Raw genomic sequence first — 21,074 nt, forward strand, 5'->3', positions numbered from 1 at the left:
CCGACTGGGAAAATAATTTTGAACGGTCATCCAACTCGGGCACCTTTCTAGAGCTGACTTTCCGACCTGAAGATCACAGACATCATGATTTGACCTTCCTTTATACCGAGTTCCCATTTGTGTCGAAAGAATCATATATTGGATCATGTATGGATCTTCATCTTCCAATCAGGTTGCTAAATCAGAAGCCATTCACTTCCTGACCACCTCACTCCACCCCAACCACGCCCTGCAGTTGAAAGCTGTCAGTGAATTACAGTGGTGGTAGCGTTCTCTCTACTATTGCAACACATTGATAAACCACACTTGCCAAAAATAAGACACTGCCATTCTCCAATTTACATGGGGATATCAATAAAGTTACACAAACTAGGCTACTGACCCTCCCCATGCGTCTCCTGCCGCACAGCACTGCTATGAGAAGCAGTCATGCATGGACAAATTTGACCACTATCTAAAAACAAAAGGATAACCTATAAACTGAATATGAACAGTAGCATATAATATCTGCGATATGATTTCCTATAGCCTATGCGAGCCATATATCTAGTGGGAATTACAAACTAATTAACATAAATGTAACCACCCAGGGTAAAAACTGGTTGAATCAATGTTATTTCCACGTAATTTCAACCCCGCAAAAATCTGTGATGACGTTGAATCAACGCGAAAAACTGATTCGATTTGCAAAAAGTAAACGAAAGGGCATTTCGTTTTTTTTACCTAACTTTTAACCTAAATCCAATGACATGGTGACACGTTTTGTTGAATTCATGTTAAATTGACAACTCAACCAATTGTAAATCAAAACTAGACGAACGGAAGTTTGTGCCATTGGACTGTTCGGTTACACCTGCAACAACATATTCCTGACAGAATGTATACATTGTTGCTGAATTATTGTCTACTCGTATCCAACACCGTGGAGAGGTTATTGTTGCTGTAGTCACAGCTTGGGTCATAATGCGCTCCCTTTAAGCTGCTTTGCCCTCATTCTTTATCACACTGGTGGCTTCACATGACCAACAGTTTAATCGAGAGCAGAAAGATGTAGCATACAAACCCTGGTCTAATTAAAAAATAAAAACGAATATTAGGTTACTCACCGCTCAGTGATATGCTGGTTTAGTGTTGGTGAGTAGTCCGATGAAGGATTGAGTAAGATTGTAAGTAGCTTCAGCAGTTTTAATGCAGTGTCTGCTGTTGCAGGGCAGTCCAGTCTATTAAGGCATGACTTACTGTCAGCTGGTTTGCAGTGACCCCTACTGGCTTGTTTGGGGACATTAGACTATAGGGACAGAGGGATCATATGGAGGACCAAACCTGCCATAATTAGAATTAAATGAATAAATAAATGCACACATAAATATATGAATAAATAAATAAATGCACATATAAATAGATAAATATATGAATGAATGAATGAATGAATGAATGCATACGTAAATAGATAAATAATTATTTAAATAATTCATCCCATTTTCTTTCATTTGATTCATTTATATTATTTCATTTATTTATGCATTTCTTCCTCCAATATGACAACGAAGGGGTGTCAAGCAAACATATGTGGTTGGTATCTGAAACAACTTTGGATGATCAATGCCAAGGCACATTGATCAATTGCATTTGCCTGGGCTGCATTCAATATGACAGAACATGTTTAAAGTTTAAAGGCCATGTTTCACAATAGTACTCCCCAAACAATAATATGTAGAGCATATAGCAATGTATCAATATGATACGTAACTTTTGTGGGGAAAATTGGAGGTAAAATCTATTATATGCTGCTGTGCTGCACGTGCACCATAAAAACACACAAAGAAACATGCTTGACATAGAAACAGATTAACAGTTTTTGAACACTGAGCCATTGACTCCCTGCCTGCACTGAGGTGGCTGTGTTACGAGTGGGTTGCTTTTGACAATAAGGCACCGGACTACAGCCATATAGTTTTGAACCTAGAAGAAGACCAAGAGACAAGAAGGAGTTGACCGGGATGGGCGAGAGGAATGTCCAGTTGGCCAGAAAAGCATGGTAAGGTCACGTTACTAATTATCAAGCTAGCTAGCTTGGCTACAACTGATAAAGTCGAGTTGGCTAGCTAGCTGCTTTTTACAGCCAGACTCTCAGTTTTACACTTAGGTAGCTAGCTAGATAATTAACTAAATTGCAATTATCATAAACCATTATTATCTAGCTAGCTACAGTACCTATCTGTCAGATGTAAAGCAAGCAGGATTGTGGCATGTCAGAAGCAATACATGTTGAGTAGCTCACGTTAACTAGATCAATAAATCAATCAAATGTATTTGTAAAGCCCTTTTTACATCAGCCGATGTCACAAAGTGCTATACAGAAACCCAGCCTAAAACCCCAAACAGCAAGCAATGCATATGTAGAAGCACGTGGCTAGGAAAAACTCCCTAGAAAGGCAGGAACCTAGGAAGAATCCTAAAGAGGAACCAGGCTCTGAGGGGTGCCCAGTCCTCTTCTGGCTGTGCTGGGTGGAGATTATAAGAGTACATGGCCATTAAGGCCAGATTGTTCTTCAAGATGTTCAAACGTTCATAGATGACCAGAAGGGTCAAATAATAATAATCACAGTGGTTGTAGAGGGTGCAACAAGTCAGCACCTCAGGAGTAAATGTCAGTTGGCTTTTCATAGCCGAGCATTCAGAGTTCAAGACAGCAGGTGTGGTAGAGCGAGAGAGTCGAAAACAGCAGATCCGGGACAAGGTAGCACGTCCGGTGAACAGGTCAGGGTTCCATAGCCGGTGGCAGGACAGTTGAAACTGGAGCAGCAGAACGACCAGACTGGGGACAGATCACTTATTAAACAATAGTGGATACTTAATTAATAAGCTAGCAGCTAGCTAACTATAGTCAAATAAAGAGGAGCATGTTTTCATGATGGAATAAATAACCAATGTTCGCCTTAGCAATTGTGACTGAGATGAGACGTGGTGCCATAATATAAATAATATCTTAGCTAGTTGTAAATTCACATGTATGCAATGTAATTTGCTGATAACTACTTTTTTGAGCCAAAGTGTACTTACTATGCCTGTGATACATGGTTGTGTACACTAACTGTAAGTCACTCTGGATGAGAGTAAATTTGTCATAGCCATTATCACAAAATGGCTTGGATACTTTTAATCAGATCTATTGCTGTCATTTAAAGACATAAATGTGAAATAGGCTAACTGATAGTTGAATCCTAAATACAGGTACCATTTTCTTTTGTTAATCTCTGCAGGTTTGTCATCTGATTCCTTGGAGCCTGGTGGAGATGGATGCAACCATAATACAAGGCAGGACATTTCTCTGCATCCAGGTTGAGCCGTGCTACCAGCAGGAACATGGTGCACTCTGTCAGTAAGTCATGTTTGTCACTAACTTCTAACTTGGTATCTTAAACACAAAGACAACACTTAGAGCTTATGATTCAAAAGGTGTAAAGTAAATGCAAGTCTCATGTCCAGGATGAATACATTTTTATTCATGTATATCAGACATCACACAAGTGTGTCAACTAAATATATATACCAGACTATCACGTTTCAGGTAAGAATGCAGACAGTGTCGAAGTAACAAAAGTGTATTACTAGTACAGGGGCAGGCAAAACAACAGGTCAAGGGCGGGCAGAGGTCAGTAATCCAGACAGGGTGCAAAAGGTCCAGAACGGCAGGCAGTCTCAGGGTCAGAGCAGGCAGGGATCAACAATCCAGTGTGTTGTGGCAAGGTACCGAACGGCAGGCAGGCAGGCAGAATACCCCCCCCCCTCCGCCCTGGCATCCTACCTAGTCGCATACCTGGTTGACCGGGGTGCTGGTGTTGGACATCTGTGACGCCTGGATCCAGGATGTCCCTAGGGGGAAGGGCCGACCGGGCTCTCTTCCAGGTATGACGACAGCGGTGGACAAACATCTGGGCCGAAGGTATGCCAACCTCTTCCTCCTGCTCAGGGAAGAGCGGGGACTGATACCCCAGGAAACACTCAAAGGGCGATAGACCCATGGCAGAGCAAGGAAGGGTGTTACGGGCGTATTCGACCCACACTAGTTGCTGGCTCCAGGTGGTGGGGTTGGCGGAGACCAGGCAGCGCAGAGTTGTCTGCAGGTTATGGTTGGCTCCGACTGGCCGTTGGACTGGGGTGGAACCCGGAGGCTGGCCGACGACCCAATGAGTGTGCAGAATGTTTTCCAGAACCGGGACGAGAACTCAGGAACCCGCTCGGAGGCCATGTACACTGGCAGTCCATGGATCCAGAAGACGTGCTGCACCATGAGCTGGGCCATCAGGGATATGTGACCCCAGGGATGGTGAGGGACAGGCAGAGGTTGAAGGAGACCAGCCGGAGCTTGCAGAGGAGTCTTGTTCTGTGCACAGATCGTGCATCCGGTGACAAACGAGGAGATGTCAGGAACCATGGTAGGCCACCAAAAGCATTGTCGCACAAAAGCCAGGGTCCGCTGGGCCCACTCCAGGACCGAGGAGCGGACCGCGTCAGGAATGAACATCCAGTTATCTGCCCCCCCCCCTTACTGAACACCTCCCGGAGGTCCTGGTACTCCGCGGGAATGGTGGAGAGGTCTGGGGCAACTTCCGAGCCAACAGGAAGACGTCCCGGGGCAGTCTGCGCTGACTTCAGGCAATGGGCGTGGCAGAACTGGCTCCAGCCCATGATGGCACCAGCAGACCAGTCAATGAGGGGATTGTGTCGCTGGAGCCAGGAGAATCCCAATACCATGGGGACCTGAGGAGACTTAATGAGCATTATACTAAAGTGATAATGTAATGTGTTAATATAGGCCTAGGCTACTTTATTGTCATACTAAAGTAATAATGTCAAAAATGTTAATATAGGCCTAGGCTACTTTAGCCCTCCTTCCAAACTTTGTCAATTTGTTTTTCAATTCAATATTGATTTAAATGGATGAAATAGTTTTTTTCCCTCATTTAATTTTTTTTATGTCGATTCATATTAACAATTAACACACGTTTGGCAAGCTATATATCTCACATGATGACCATTAGGAAAACAAAACAGCTTTTTTAACACAATAGCATCCTCATCTGGACTGAAGTTGAATGGCATTTCGTTCCTCATATCCAAATGACCATTATTAAGTTCATATGTAGGTGTAGCCTATATCCTTCTTTGTTCTTTGCCTGTTTTGCTTATATTTGTATTTTCATACATGGAACAAAACACAATGGTATCCACTGTTTATCCTAGAATTATTTTATTCAGCAATCTACTCCATCATGATAACATTGCATTGTTTCAGCTCAGCAGTAGGGCTGAATCTGTTGTGAAAGTCAGTTAGATAAGCAGAAAACACAGCTCTAATCAGCTCAGTAGCGATTTTATACAGCATTGATTAATGGCAGGGATGAAAGATGCCTGGTACACAGTATTTAAAAGTCAATGACATCAATTAACACCAAACAAAACATCTTCATGACACCCCAAAAATAAATGTATGACAAGAAATATCCTGGAGACCGAATTTACCAAACCAACGTGTTTGATTATGAAATGAGCTCCCAGTTCTACAAGGCATAGTTGTTTTTTTGTGACCAACTTTTTATTTTGTTTTTTCAGAAGGGGTGTTACAGGTAGAAAGTACAAGTATAACAAGTCATATACAATACCGGTCAAAAAATGTAGAACACCTACTCATTCAAGGGTTTTTCTTTATTTTTACTATTTTATACATTGTAGAATAATAATGAAGACATCAAAACTATGAAATAACACATATGGAATCATGTAGTAACCAAAGAAGTGTTAAACAAATCTAAATATATTTTATATTTGAGATTCTTCAAATAGCCAACCTTTGCCTTGATGACAGCTTTGCACACTCTTGGCATTCTCTCAACCAGCTTCACCTGGAATGCTTTTTCAACAGTCTTGAAGGACTTCCCACATATGCTGAGCACTTGTTGGCTGCTTTTCCTTCAATCTGCGGTCCGACTCATCCCAAACCATCTCAATTTAGTTGAGGTCGGGGGATTGTGGAGTCCAGGTCATCTGATGCAGCACTCCATCACTCTCCTTCTTGGTAAAATATCCCTTACACAGCCTGGAGGTGTGTAGGATCATTGTCCTGTTGAAAAACAAATGATAGTCCAACTAAGCGCAAACCAGATGGGATGGCGTATCGCTGCTGAATGCTATGGTAGCCATGCTGGTTAAGTGTGCCTTGAATTCTAAATAAATCACAGTGTCACCAGCAAAGCAGCCCACACCATAACACCTCCTCCTCCATGCTTTATGGTGGGAAATACACATGCAGAGATCATCCGTTCACCCACACCGCATCTCACAAAGACACGGCGGTTGGAACCAAAAATCTCCAATTTGGACTCCAGAACAGACTCCAGACCAAAGGACAAATTTCCACCGGTCTAATGTCCATTGCTCATGTTTCTTGGCCCCAACAAGTCTCTTCTTATTATTGGTGTCCTTTAGTAGTGGTTTCTTCGCAGCAATTCGACCGTAAGGCCTGATTCATGCAGTCTCCTCTGAACAGTTGATGTTGAGATGTGCCAGCTACTTGAACTCTGTGAAACATTTATTTGGGCTGCAATCTGAGGTGCATTTAACTCTAATGAACTTATCCTCTGCAGCAGAGGTAACTCTGGGTCTTCCATTCTTGTGGCGGTCCTCGTGAGAGCCAGTTTCATCATAGAGCTTGATGGTTTTTGCAACTGAATTCGAAGAAACTTTCAAAGTTATTGAAATGGTCCATCTTGACTGACCTTCATGTCTTAAAGTAATGATGAACTGTTTTTTTATTTTCTTATTTGAGCTGTTCTTGCCATAATATGGACTTGGTCTTTTACCAAATAGGGCAATATTCTGTATACCCCCCTACCTTGTCACAACAAAACTGATTGGCTTGAATGCATTAAGAAGGATAGAAATTCCACAAATGAACTTTTAAGAAGGCACATCTGTTAATTGAAATGCATTCCAGGTGACTACCTCATGAAGCTGGTTGATAGAATGCCAAGAGTGTGCAAAGCTGTCATCAAGGCAAAGGGTGACTATTTGAAGAATCTCAAATATAAAATATATTCAGATTTGTTTAACACTTTTTTGGTTACTACATGATTCCATATATGTTATTTCATAGTTTTGATGTCTTCAGTAAAAATAAAGAAAAAATCTTGAATGAGTAGGTGTTCTAAAACTTTTGACCGGTAGTGTCTGTGTGATAACTGAATATATATATATATATTCAGTTATCATATTTGCATTTTATATTTTCTTGTACCTGTAGGCTGCCACTCAAAGAAAAACAACAACAAAAACAATCAGAGAAATGCAGACAAAAATAAACAGTATCAACAGTTTTGTATTATTCTGTATGCAAAGAAAATAAACAAAAAAGGCTCCCCTCCCCTCCCCAACCCATCCCCCCCAGTTCCCATCCCCCTGCCCACCCACATCCTTTCTCCCCACCCAGAACCCCCCAGTTCCCATCCACCTGCCCACCCACATCCTTTCTCCCCACCCATCCCCCCAGTTCCCATCCACCTGCCCACCCACATCCTTTCTCCCCACCCAGAACCCCCCAGTTCCCATCCACCTGCCCACCCACATCCTTTCTCCCCACCATCCCCCCCAGTTCCCATCCACCTGCCCACCCACATCCTTTCTCCCCACCCATCCCCCCAGTTCCCATCCACCTGCCCACCCACATCTTTTCTCCCCACCCAGTTCCCATCCCCCTGCCCACCCACATCCTTTCTCCCCACCCAGAACCCCCCAGTTCCCATCCCCCTGCCCACCCACATCCTTTCTCCCCACCCAGAACCCCCCAGTTCCCATCCCCCTGCCCACCCACATCCTTTCTCCCCACCCAGAACCCCCCAGTTGGAGCAGTCCTCCATAAGAATGAATGGAATTTTACAGTATTTCAATTAAATGTTTCAAGGACAAAATTACATGTATTTAAGAATGTTGTTGTTGTCGAGGGGACAGTAACATCACTACTCTAAAAAAGATACTTTAAGAAAAATGTTTTTATATACAGTACCAGTCAAAAGTTTGGACACACCTACTCATTCAAGGGTTTTTCTTTATTTTTTACTATTTTCTACAGTGTAGAATAATAGTGAAGACATCAAAACGATGAAATAACACATTCTTCAAAGTAGCCACCCTTTGCCTTGATGACAGCTTTGCACACTCCTGGTATTCTCTCACTCACCTGCTCTCAAGATACCTTGTTAAAGTTACTAAAGTAATCTTCTGATCAAGAGAAAAGGGCCGTTTTCTCTTAGAGCTTCTAGATATTAGCATGAAGTAAAACTGGTATTGTACTAAGAAGATAATTTTATGACAAAAACTGCCAACAAACCACTTTTGTAATAATAACTTAATAAATTGTAAAAAATTATTTGTATATTATATATTCTGAAATTGTGGCAAGTATTATTTCCTTTTGAAACCATTTCATTGGTTATATTACAGATGTGATATGAATAGTTGGTCGTTTGACAATATTAGTGCTTTCTGCATCACTTTGACATTCTAAGTAAAAGTTTTGCACAAATAAAAGCCTGTTATATTTAATGAAGTGCCCTGTAATATAGACCACATGGAAAATTCATTCAATCAGATTTTTTATATGAATAAAAGACTTGCTAAAGTGCCTCTGTGAATTTTAGGAAGATTTTTAACCCACTTAACGACAACATTTCTCCAAGTTTTCACCATCCTTTTAAAGCCCTAGGTATGTTGTAAAGTCATTTCTGAAGACTATTATTTATTTAATGTCATTAGTGATTCATTTTAAGATTATTTTTTTTAGATCAACCCTGTTATGTCAACTGAACTCTTTGAGTATGGTTAAACTTTTCAAAAGAGACATTGAACATGATCTCATAGTCAAATCATTGTGTAAATGCCAGTTCTACTCTTTATGACCATTTTCTGGTGTTGTGTGGTGGAAAGCCAAGCAGGTCCAGCATAACACATCAATCCCATTACCCATAGGTAAGCCAGAAATGATTTAACAATGAAACATTTTTGGTGAAGCTTGCATTCAATTGCCCCTCCCTGTTGCACACAACAAGCTTCCATTCTCCCTGTCGCAAGGGGAATTATTGCTGATTTAAGATTAAATCATCAACCCTGTTACGGTCAACCCTGTTACTTTATTTGGCACTTAATAGGCACATACTATAGTCGTTTGTTTTATGTAACCTATTGAAATGGGCAAATGTGTTTTCCACTAAGTTGAACATGTGCTCTTTATGATAGAATGTTAAAATTAGGTGAAATAAAACGTGTTTTTTTTTTTCAATTCTCAAAAGACACCTAATTGGTGGAACGACCAAGTTACCAAAGTGGTTGCACATTAAAGTTTATAATTTCTACCCATGTACACACAGAAATGTGAGCACATACAGTTTTCAATGCTTTTGCGGGCTATGGGTACTCCTTCTATGGAATTTCTAAAGATTCACTGCAAAAGACTCAAAGGACTGTTACTTTTGCAGTATTACTGTAAACAACTGTAATCCATCTTCAGTTGATTGGAGGAAGCAAAAGAAGGATATTCAGCGGAAAGAAAAAATACACAGTTTGACAGTTCACAGCCAGGATTTCTTGCCTCTGCCTATTTTAGTTATGTTGGCCAGTTTGGCCTTAGTGCGTTCTTTCTCATCTGGGCTTCTCTTAGAGGTGCACTCTACTGTGGAGTCCGTCTCAAAGGAGATGGCTGGGGTGTGGGTGGGCAACACACCACTGCTCTTCTCCTGGGACATGGGAGGGGAGGTCTGCAGGACCACCCTGCCTCGTAGGGAGTGTTTGAGCTGCAGTAGCAGAGGGTTGTGGTTGTGATACAGGTCCACAAGTTCCACAGGGTCCCTCTCTGGCTCGCAGCATGTAGAGCAGGCAGAGCACAGCACACGGAAAATATAGACCCAGCCCAGGTAGTGCAGCTCCACAATGTTCAGGATGAAGCATCCCAGGCTGATGCTGAACATGAAGTTGAGGAAGATGGTCTTCTCCGTGGCACGAGACACGAAGCAGTCAGTCCGGTTAGGACAGGGGTAGGTCTCACAGCGGAACAGTTGAGGCACTTCAAAGCCAAACAGGTAGTACTGGCCCACTAGGAAGGCTATCTCCATGATGGAGCGCAGCACCACGTGGATGATGTAGGTCAGCAGCACTTGGCTGGACAGCTCGGTGGGATCCTTCCCCACCTCCCTCAAGTCCTCCTCCAGCAGGCTCTGCTCCACACACTCCCCCTCCCGGGCGCCCCACTCCTTCTCATAGCAGGGGTTGAAGGAGCGGTTGCTGTCCTCTAGGGCTTCCCCATCCTCCACCCCTACATGTTTAAGACTTTCACGTGCAGGAGGAGGCTTGGGGACCTCCTGGATCTTCTCAGTCTCTAACTTCTCATCCTTGGCTATCTTATGCAACACATAGACAATGTAGAAGATAGACGGTGTGGAGACGAGCACTATCTGGAAGACCCAGAAGCGCAGGTGTGAGACGGGGGCGAAGGTGTCGTAGCAGACGTTGTTGCAACCAGGCTGCAGGGTGTTGCAGGTGAACTTGGATTGCTCATCGCTGTACACTGCGTCCCCCACCAGGGTCACCAGCAGGATGCGGAAGATGAGGAGCATGGTCAGCCATATCTTGCCGATCACCGTGGAGTGGTTCTGAACCTCCGTTAAGAAGCGACCAAGAATGGACCAGTCTCCCATTTCTTAACCTGGGGAAACACAGATGAAAAACAAACAGTAGCAGGCCTATGGTGTGTTGAACCCACCACACTACAACATTATGCCCCACAGACAAATCAATATTAGTGCTACAGTCTTTGAAGGAGTGAAACATGGATGGAACCTGCGCATCTGCAGCACTGATGTATTTCCTTGTAATTTATTTATAAGGTCTTTAATGAGTGAGCCATCAGTACAGTTTAGTCTCACTACTGAAAATGAAGTGTCTATTGCAGGAGGGGCACATGCTAAGTCAGCAGAACCATGAAGCCATAAAACAGGTCAACACATAATGTCATCCAACATCCATAAGAGGGGCCTCAAAATACTTTCACAATGTCACACAACATACTTAAGACACAGTATACTGTAGGCTATGTTTGAACATGTCTCTATGTGTTATGTAGATGTACTTTGTTTAATATACAGTATGTGTTGTTTAAATTAGGGATCTGGGATATTCTAAATAACATGAGAAAATGCCTAATTTGATACATGAAATTATGTAGAAAGAGAAAATGAAATATAGGTTACTCTCCATAATACAGACAGACACAGCTCTACATGATCCCTGACAGACACAGCTCTTCATTATCCCTGACAGACACAGCTCTACATTATCCCTGACAGACACAGCTCTACATTATCCCTGACAGACACCGCTCTACATTATCCCTGACAGACACCGCTCTACATTATCCCTGACAGACACAGCTCTACATGATCCCTGACAGACACAGCTCTACATTATCCCTGACAGACACCGCTCTACATTATCCCTGACAGACACAGCTCTTCATTATCCCTGACAGACACAGCTCTACATTATCCCTGACAGAAACACAAACTACAGTACATCATGAACTAATAATAACAATACCGCAATAATTGTATAAATGTACACTTTGTAAATGTAGCCTACCCCTCCACTCAACCTATTCAACAACAGTCCATAGTGAAAAGGAAAACACTGACTGCAGACTGTCATTGTCCAAAAAGAAAATCCTAATGATTGATTTCTGGAGGAACTTACCTTGGGAAAATGTCTTTCTTTCCGATCCAAATCTGGAAAAATGCCAAAGCAAGCAATCTGCATAACTATCTTTGAAGTGGGAGCTGGTCGTTGGACGTTATGGAGTCTATTGAGCTGGATGAGGAGAGAATGGGCTGACCACACATATTCCCTAACTCCATCTGAAACACTCATTGTACTGTATGTGAACAAAGGCTTTCAATGTACAGTGGGACAAAGATTTAAATGCACAATGGGGGGCACCTTTTCTAAACAGCCATTCAGTCAAGCACAGAGTTCAAAGAACGTGCTGGAAAAATTGTCAACAATACTAATTCGTAAATGGATATTTGTTTGCCTTTAAAAGGTAGAGCTGAGGAATTGGAATAAAAATAAATCATGTGAGACTGCTTATACACCCACACCTACTTTTACTCTTATTTACTTTAAAAGGTTATGTAATATTGTAACAGTATAATATTTACCTCATCATAAATGCAATAATCAGAAATTAACCAATGAAACGAAGAATTTGCTGGATAATTGCAGTAGAATAAAGTAATTGTCATCCTGTGGAAAAATAACATTTTAAAGCATCTTCATATCAACCTCTTTATTTCAATATAACCAGCTAAATTTGCAATGACAACTCCAGGTGGCAGTACTAGTGGGCCTACTACTGGATGTATCGTTATTCCACAGATACACTTGTCAGTGCCGCTCATAACTGTTGCTTTTACTAATTCATCCTAATGTCCTGAAACCTAGATACCAGCTGAATTATTAGTAATCCTTTAACTAAAAATAAATAATGTTCTCATTATTAATGAGGCTGGGTTAGGGCCAATTTGGTGTACAGTGCATTAGGAATGTATACAGACCCCTTGATTTGACCCGTTTTGCTACGTTATAGCCTTATTCTAAAATGGATGAAATTGTTTTTTTCCCCTCATCAATCTACACACAATACCACGTAATAACAAAGCAAAAACTGTTTTTCATAAAAAGTTAATTATCACATTTACATAAGTATTCAGACCCTTTACTTAGTACTTTGTTGAAGCACCTTTGGCAGCGACTAGAGCCTCGATTCTTCTTGGTTATGACGCTAACAGCTTGACACACCTGTATTTGGGGAGTTTCTCCCATTCTTCTCTGCAGCTCCAATAAAGCTCTGTCAGGTTGGATGGGGAGCGTCGCTGCCTAGCTCTTTTCGGGTCTCTCCAGAGATGTTCTTTCGGGTTCAAGTCCGGGCTCTGGTTGTGCCACTCAATGACATTCAGAGAGTTGTCCCGAAGTCACTGTGTGCTTGGGGTCATTGTCCTGTTGGATGGTGAACCTTCACCCCAGTCTGAGGTCCTGAGTGCTCTGGAGCAGGTTTTCATCAAGGATCTCTCTGTACTTTGCTCTGTTCATCTTTCCCTCACGCCTGACTAGTCTCCAAGTCCATGCCGATGAAAAACATCCCCACAGCATGATGCTGCCACCACCATGATACACCGTAGGGATGGTGCCAGGTTTCCTCCAGACGTGACGCATGGCATTTAGGCCAGTTCCATCTTGGTTTCATCAGGCCAGAGAATCTTGTTTCTCATGGTCTGAGTCCTTTTAAGTGCCTTGGCAAACTTCAAGTGAGCTGTCATATGCCTTTCACTGAGGAGTGGCCACTTTTACTATAACATTCTGATTGGTGGAGTGCTGCAGAGATGGTTGTCCTTCTGGAAGGTTCTCCCATCTCCACAGAGGACCTCTGGAGCTCTGTCAGAGTGACCATCAGGTTTTTGGTCAAATCCCTGACCAAGGCCCTTCTTCCACGATTACTTAGTTTGGCCGGGTGACCAGCTCTAGGAAGAGTCTTGGTGGTTCCAAACTTCTACCATTTAAGGATGATCAATGGAAACATTATGCACCTGAGCTCAATTTCAAGTCTTATAGCAAAGGGTCTGAATACTTATTGAAATAAGGTATTTCTATTTCTGTTTGTATACATTTGCAAAAATGTCTAAACATCTGTTTTTGCATGTTCTTGAAGAGAGGTGCATTCCATATGGCTTAGTCTGACGGTAAGAAACACGCTCTCTCCTCTCACCTGTGATAACACTTCCTGGTCACCTGTAGACATGTGACCAATGACCTATAACCAACATAGAGATGGATAGAGGTCTCAACGTTGTATCTGTGCCATTATGGCGACTGTGACAGCATGGGAAGCGCCATTGGAGCTATCTCCAGGGTCTTCACTAGTTACCACAGCCACAAATGCATAATTATGTCTAAACCCCACCTCTTTCTAAAATGCATCTTTTTAAAATCTGATTTTAAACCAAACCCTAACCTTAACTGTAACCACACTGCTAACCTTCTGCCTAACCCCAACCTTAAATTAAGACCAAAAAGCACATTTTAGTCTTTATTCATTTTTATTTTGTGGCATTGGTAACGAGTGACAACCATTTTAAAGTAGTCCAATTCTTCTTCTTTCGTGTTTGAAAGAAGTTTAAAGCTAATATTGGTGATGTACCGCCACCTGCAGTGCTGGAGTCCTGAACCAGATCATACGTGTCATTAATTTATTGTGGCCACTAGATGGCGGTGATATAGCTTAAAGCCATTTACAAATCATAGCAAGACATTGCTCTGATCATTGTCTGATTGATCCCAACTAATTACTGTATATATGAATGGACAAAGCCATTGATCACGTGACACCATTCATTCCTATATGAAGACTCAATAGCGCATTGAAGCCAAATTAAGTCGGTTATGATGGCGTCTCATGGAGACAACATGCACAGTTTGAACAACTCCAGAAAGTGACGTTGCAGGCTAGCTCAGTGCTGCCCCCTCTCGTTGAAAAAGTCGAGTTGAAGGCCGACCGGGGTACTGCAGGCTGCCAGTACCAATTAATTTATCCTAAACTTCTTCTTTATGAGATTTTTAAATAATCAGTTCAAAGACATACATCTGGAGTATTAGAAACTATTATTAGTACCATGATTGTCTTCAAAAATGGCTTTATCTCTTGAGAGGGGGCAATCGTTCTCCCCTGCTCCCAACCCAACCCTTGTAACCCTTGTAATCCCCACCCAGTTGACTACTGTGCTGCATGGCTATGTCCATGCAAAAGTGGGTCATATCCAAGTGCTCGTTACATTTTGAATGCTTAGCAGGACAGAAAATGGTCCAATTCACACACTTATCAAGAGAACATCCCCGGTCATCCCTACTGCCTCTGATCTGGCAGACTCACTAAACACAAAGTGTTGGAGTGAGTGTTGGAGTGTGACCCTGGCTATCTGTAAATTTAAAAAACAAGAGAATTGTACCATCTGGTTTGCTTAATATAAGGAATTTTAAATTATTCATACTTTTACTTTTGATACTTAAGTATATTTTAGCAACTACATTTACTTTTGATACTTAAGTATATTTAAAACCAAACACTTTAAAACATTTACTCAAGTAGTATTTTACTGGGTGTCTTTCACTTTTACTTGAGTCATTTTCTATTAAGGTATCTTTACTTTAACTCAAGTACGAGACTTGAGTACTTTTTCCTCCACTGTCATTTTATACATATAAATTGGATTACACATTCAGCAAATTACCAGCAGAGGGAGTTCCCTTTGAATCCATTTGCCCATTCACTGTGTTGGTGGTGCTCAAAACATGAATCATTTAGAGACATTATTTCACTTATAATTCACTGTATCACAATTCCAGTGGGTCAGAAGTTTACATAAACAAAGTTGACTGTGCCTTTAAACAGCTTGGAAAATTCCAGAAAATGATGTTATGGTTTTAGAAGCTTCTGATAGGCTAATTGACATCATTTGAGTCAATTGGAGGTGTACCTGTGGATGTATTTCAAGGCTTACCTTCAAACTCAGTGCCTCTTTGCTTGACATCATGGGAAAATCAAAATAAATCAGCCAAGACCTCAGAAAAAGAATTGTAGACCTCCACAAGTCTGGTTCATCCTTGGGAGCAATTTCCAAATGCCTGAAGGTACCACGTTCATCTGTACAAACAATAGTACATAAGTATAAACACCATGGGACCACGCAGCCGTCATACCACTCAGGAAGGAGACGTGTTCTGTCTCCTAGAGATGAATGTACTTTGGTGCGAAAAGTGCAACTCAATCTCAGAACAACAGCAAAGGACCTTGTGAAGATGCTGGAGGAAACCGGTACAAAAGTATCTATATCCACCGTAAAACAGTCCTATATCGACATAACCTGAAAGGCCGCTCAGCATGGAAGAAGCCACTGCTCCAAAACCGCCATAAAAAAGCCAGACTACGGTTTGCAACTGCACATGGGGACAAATATCGTACTTTTTGGAGAAATGTCCTCTGGTCTGATGAAACAAAAATAGAAGTGTTTGGCCATAATGTCCATCGTTATGTTTGGGGGGGGAAAGGGGGAGGCTGCAAGCTGAAGAACACCAACCCAACTGTGAAGCACGGGGGTGGCAGCATCATGTTGGGGGGGGTGATTTGCTGCAAGAGGGACTGGTGCACTTCACAAAATGGATGGCATTGTGAGGAAGGAAAATTATGTGGATATATTGAAGCAACATCTCAAGACATCAGTCAGGAAGTTAAAGCTTGGTCACAAATGGTTCTTCCAAATGGACAATGACCCCAAGCATACTCCAAAGTTGTGGCAAAATTGCTTAAGGACAACAAAGTCAAGGTATTGGCGTGGCCATCACAAAACCCTGACCTCAATCCTATAGAAAATATGTGGCCAGAACTGAAAAAGCGTGTGCGAGCAAGCAGGCCTACAAACCTGACTCAGTTACACCAGCTCTGTCAGGAGAAATGGGCCAAAATTCACCCAACTTATTGTGGGAAGCTTGTGGAAGGCTACCCAAAACGTTTGACCCAAGTTAAACAATTTAAAGGCAATGCTACCAAATACTAATTGAGTGTATGTAAACTTCTGACCCACTGGGAATGTGATGAAAGAAATTAAAGCTGAAATAAATCATTCTCTCTACTATTATTCTGACATTTCACATTCTTAAAATAAAGTGGTGATCCTAACTGACCTAAGACAGGGAATGTTTACAAGGATTAAATATCATGAATTGTGAAAACCGAGTTTAAATGTATTTGGCTAAGGTGTATGTAAACTTCTGACTGCAACTGTAGGCCAAACGTCATTCCCCAAAGAACCTTTCTATGGATTTAATTTCAGGAAGCTTCAAAACATTATAACACAAAGTGCACAAACTGGTTGAATCAACCAAGTCTTTACGTAATTTGCCAATGTATTCTGAATTCGAATATACATTGAAAATACATTTGATTTGAAAAAAGTCATCAAAAAGTAAAACTGTTGTTTTGAGCATGACATTTCAACCACAGCATTATGTCATCATGGTAACTACATTTCAACATAGACAAACCCTGTATAAAATATGCATTTGTACCTTTAAAACAACAGATTTTCAAAGTTACTGTATAACCCCTATCAGAAAAAAACAATAGGCTGGGCATCATCTCCTACTGGAGAATGTATCTATGTAAAGCTACCTTTTGGTCTTTCATCCAGGTACTATAGCTGCTCTTAGCAACGTGGGTGTATTTACATACTCTAGTGTTGCTTTCAATTGTTTGGGTTGCACAAAAATAGTCCGCGGGAAGGCAGAAGTTAAATACAATTCCATTTCTACCTACTGTGCTGTTGGGCAGGACATTTGGTTGTTATTGTAGGGGGACTTTGAGACCAAATCTTTTAAGAACCGTATTATTAAACAGACTTGTGGGGGAAGTTTATTTTGACATGAGGTAAGCAGAGAGGAAGTGGGTTAATTTAAATGAATTAAAAATGAAAAGCTGAAATGTCTTGAATCAATAAGTATTCAACCCCTTTTATGGCAAGTCTAAATAAGTTCAGGAGTAAAACTTTGTTTATCAAGTAACATAATAAGTTGCATGGGCTCACACTGTTTAACATGATTTTTGAATGACTACCTCATCTCTGTACCCCACGCATACAATTATCTGTAAGGTCCTTCAATCGAGCAGTGAATTTCAAACACAGATTCAACCACGAAGACCAAAGAAGTTTTCCAATGCTTTGCAAAGAAGGGCACCTATTGATAAAAAATCTGACATTGAATATCCCTTTGAGCATGGTGTAGTTATTAATTACACGTTGGATCAATACACTCAGTCACTACAAAGATACAGTCATCCTTCCTTGCAGACAAGCTAAATTACTTCTATGCGCGCTTTGAGGCAAGCAACAGTGAAGCATACATGAGAGCACCAGCTGTTCCAGACAACTGTATGATCACGCTCTCCGTAGCCGATGTGAGTAAGACCTTTAAACAGGTCAACATTCACAAGGCCGTAGGACCAGACGGATTACCAGAACGTGTACTCAGAGCATGCGCTGACCAGCTGGCAAGAGTCTTCACTGACATTTTTAACCGGTCCCTGACCGAGTCTGTAATACCTACATGTTTCAAGCAGACCACCATAGTCCCTGTGACCAAGAACACTAAGGTAACCTGCCTAAATGACTCCTGACCCATAGAACTCACATCTGTAGCCATTAAGTGCTTTGAAAAGCTGGTCATGGCTCACATCAACACCATCATCCCAGAAACCCTAGACCCACTCCAATTTGCATAACAACAGATCCACAGATGACGCAATCTCTATTGCATCATCCCACCTGGACAAAAGGAACACCTACGTGAGAATGCTATTCATTGACTACAGCTCAGCGTTCAACAACATAGTGCCCTCAAAGCTCATCACTAAGCTAAGGACCCTGAGACTAAACACCTCCCTCTGCAACTGGATCCTGGACTTCCTGATGGGCCGCCCCCAGGTGGTAAGGGTAGGCAAAAACACATCTGCCACGCTGATCCTCAACAAAGGGGCCCCTCAGGGGTGTGTGCTCAGTCCCCTCCTGTATTCCCTGTTCACCCACTACTACGTAGCCAACCACGACTCCAACAGCATCATTAAGTTTGCTGACAGCACAATGGTGGTAGGACAGATCACCGACAATGATGAGACAGCCTATAGAGAGGAGGTCAGAGACCTGGCAGTGTGGTGCCAGGACAACAACATCTCTCTCAATGTGAGTAAGACAAGTGATCTGATCGTGGACTACAGGAAAAGGAGGGCCGAGCACGCCCCCATTCACATCGACAGGGCTGTAGTGGAGCAGGTCGAGAGCTTCAAGCTCATTGGTGTCCACATCACCAACAAACTATCATGGTCCAAACACACCAACATAGTCATGAAGAGGGCAAGAGGGCCTATTTCCCCTCAGGAGACTGAAAAGATTTGGCATGGGTCCTCAGATCCTCAAAAAGTTCTACAGCTGCACCATCGAGAGCATCCTGGCTGGTTGCATCATTGCCTGGTATGGCAACTGCTCAGCATCCAACCGCAAGGCGCTACAGAGTGTAGTGCGTACGGCCCAGTACATCACTGGGGCCAAGCTTCCTGCCATCCAGGACCTCTATACCAGGCGGTGTCAAAGACTCCAGTCACCCTAGTCGTAGACTTATCTCTGCTACCGCATGGCCAGCGGTACCAGAGCGCCAAGTCAAGGTCCAAAAGGCTCCTTTAACAACTTATACCCCCAAGCCAATAGACTGCTGAACATTTAATCAAATGGCTACCTGGACTATTTTCCACTGACCCCACCTATTTTTTACGCTGCTGCTACTCAGTGTATTATCTATGCATAGTCACTTTACCCCTACCTGCATGTACATATTACCTCAATTTCCTTGACTAACCTGTACCCCCGTACATTGACTCGAAACCGGTACCCCCCCGTATATAGTCTCGTTATTGTTATTTCTGTGTTACTTTATTTTTTTACTTTAGTTTATTTAGATCATATTTTCTTATCTCTTATTTTTCTTAAAACGACATGATTGGTTAAGGGCTTGTAAGTAAGCATTCCACGGTAAGTCTACACTTGTTGTATTCGACGCAAAATAAAATTTGATTTAATTTGAATAACCATTGAGCACAAATGTATTGCTTTGACAATGTTCAATATCAGATTAGTTAACAAGTCTGTACTGAAAACAGAAATTAACAATTATTTCTGGAACATAACCTCCAGGCAGGGATGAATTCTAGTAGGCCATCTAAATGTGAGAGTCACTGCTCGGGCAGCTCCAAAATTATGCTATGGGCAATAACTGGAGATATTTCACAGCTGGTACTTACAGGGCATAGGTGGAGAGAAAGAAAAAAAATCCTGAGGCTAACCTATATGAAATGAATACTTGGGGTAGCCTTTTAAAATACTCTAGGGGAGATTGGGCCATATAGGAGAAGGTCATTGTGGCCATTCTCTAGCTCATTGCCATGCTACCCTGCTGCCAACATCCTTGGGATCAATGAGTGAATGAGGACTCCAGAGGGGAGAGGTGTTTAGCGTGAGTTATATGGATGCAGAAGCCAGTGTCACAAAGCCTTTCTGTCAGGAACAAGGCAGCCAGTGACACATGCATCTCTTACATTTTATTTCATTTTAACTCAGTTGCTGGAGAGGAAGGAAACCGCTCAGGGATTTCACCATGAGGCCCACGGTGACTTTAAAACAGTTACAGAGTTTAATGGCTGCGATAGGAGAAAACTGAGGCTGGATCAACAACATAGTTATTCCATAATACTAACCTAATTGACAGAGTGAAAAGAAGGAAGCCTGTACAAAACATGCATCCTGTTTACAACAAGGCACTAAAGTAATGCTACAACAAATGTGTCAAAGCAATTAACGTTTTGTCCTGAATACAAAGTGTTATGTTTTGGGCAAATCCAATACAACACATTACTGAGGACAACTCTCCATATTTTCAAGCATAGTGGTGGCTGCATCATGTTATGGGTATGCTTGTAATCGTTCAGGATTTGGGAGATTTTCAGGATAAAAAAATTAACAAAATGGAGCTAAGCACAGGCAAAATCCTAGAAAAAAAAACTGTTTCAGTCTGCTCTCCACCAGACACTGGGAGATGAATTCACCTTTCAGCAGGACAATAACCTAAAACACAAGACAAAATCTACACTGGAGTTGCTTGCCAAGAAGACAGTGAATGTTCCTGAATGGCCGAGTTACAGTTTTGACTTAAATCTGCTTGAAAATCTAAGGCAGACCTGAAAATGATTGTCTGGCAATTATCAACAAACAATTTGATAGAGCTTGAAGAATTCTTTAAAGAATAATGGGCAAATGTTGCACAATCCAGGTGTGGAAAGCTCTTCAGACATGCCCAGAAAGACTCACAGCTGTAATCACAGC

General features: G+C 41.9%; 3 protein-coding genes across 4 annotated transcripts in view; 1 reads left to right on the forward strand and 2 right to left on the reverse strand.

Annotated features, from left to right (window-relative positions):
* LOC106603279 (unconventional myosin-XVIIIa) overlaps positions 1-1,250 on the reverse strand; it is a 114,196-nt gene extending 112,946 nt beyond the window's left edge. For both annotated transcript variants that reach the window (XM_014196733.2, XM_014196729.2), the window contains exon 1: positions 1,107-1,250. The gene's annotated coding sequence lies outside the window, so the exon portion shown is untranslated. The remainder of the gene's footprint in view (positions 1-1,106) is intronic.
* Positions 1,251-1,911: 661 nt separating this feature from the next.
* The window catches only part of LOC106603282 (vascular endothelial zinc finger 1), a 62,721-nt gene continuing 43,558 nt past the window's right edge, over positions 1,912-21,074 (forward strand). Inside the window, exons 1-2 of the mRNA XM_014196736.2 lie at positions 1,912-2,038; positions 3,264-3,382. The gene's annotated coding sequence lies outside the window, so the exon portion shown is untranslated. The remainder of the gene's footprint in view (positions 2,039-3,263; positions 3,383-21,074) is intronic.
* On the reverse strand, positions 7,901-11,987 carry LOC106603283 (gap junction delta-2 protein-like). Its single transcript, XM_014196737.2, has 2 exons — positions 11,797-11,987; positions 7,901-10,753 (listed from the first exon to the last, which is right to left on the reverse strand). Exon 2 carries the CDS (start codon positions 10,743-10,745, stop codon positions 9,624-9,626), a length of 1,122 nt encoding a protein of 373 aa, XP_014052212.1. The 5' UTR covers positions 10,746-10,753; positions 11,797-11,987; the 3' UTR covers positions 7,901-9,623.

This window comes from Salmo salar, chromosome ssa04 (genome assembly GCF_905237065.1).
Source record: "Salmo salar chromosome ssa04, Ssal_v3.1, whole genome shotgun sequence".
In the NCBI taxonomy this organism is placed as follows: Eukaryota; Metazoa; Chordata; class Actinopteri; order Salmoniformes; family Salmonidae; genus Salmo; species Salmo salar.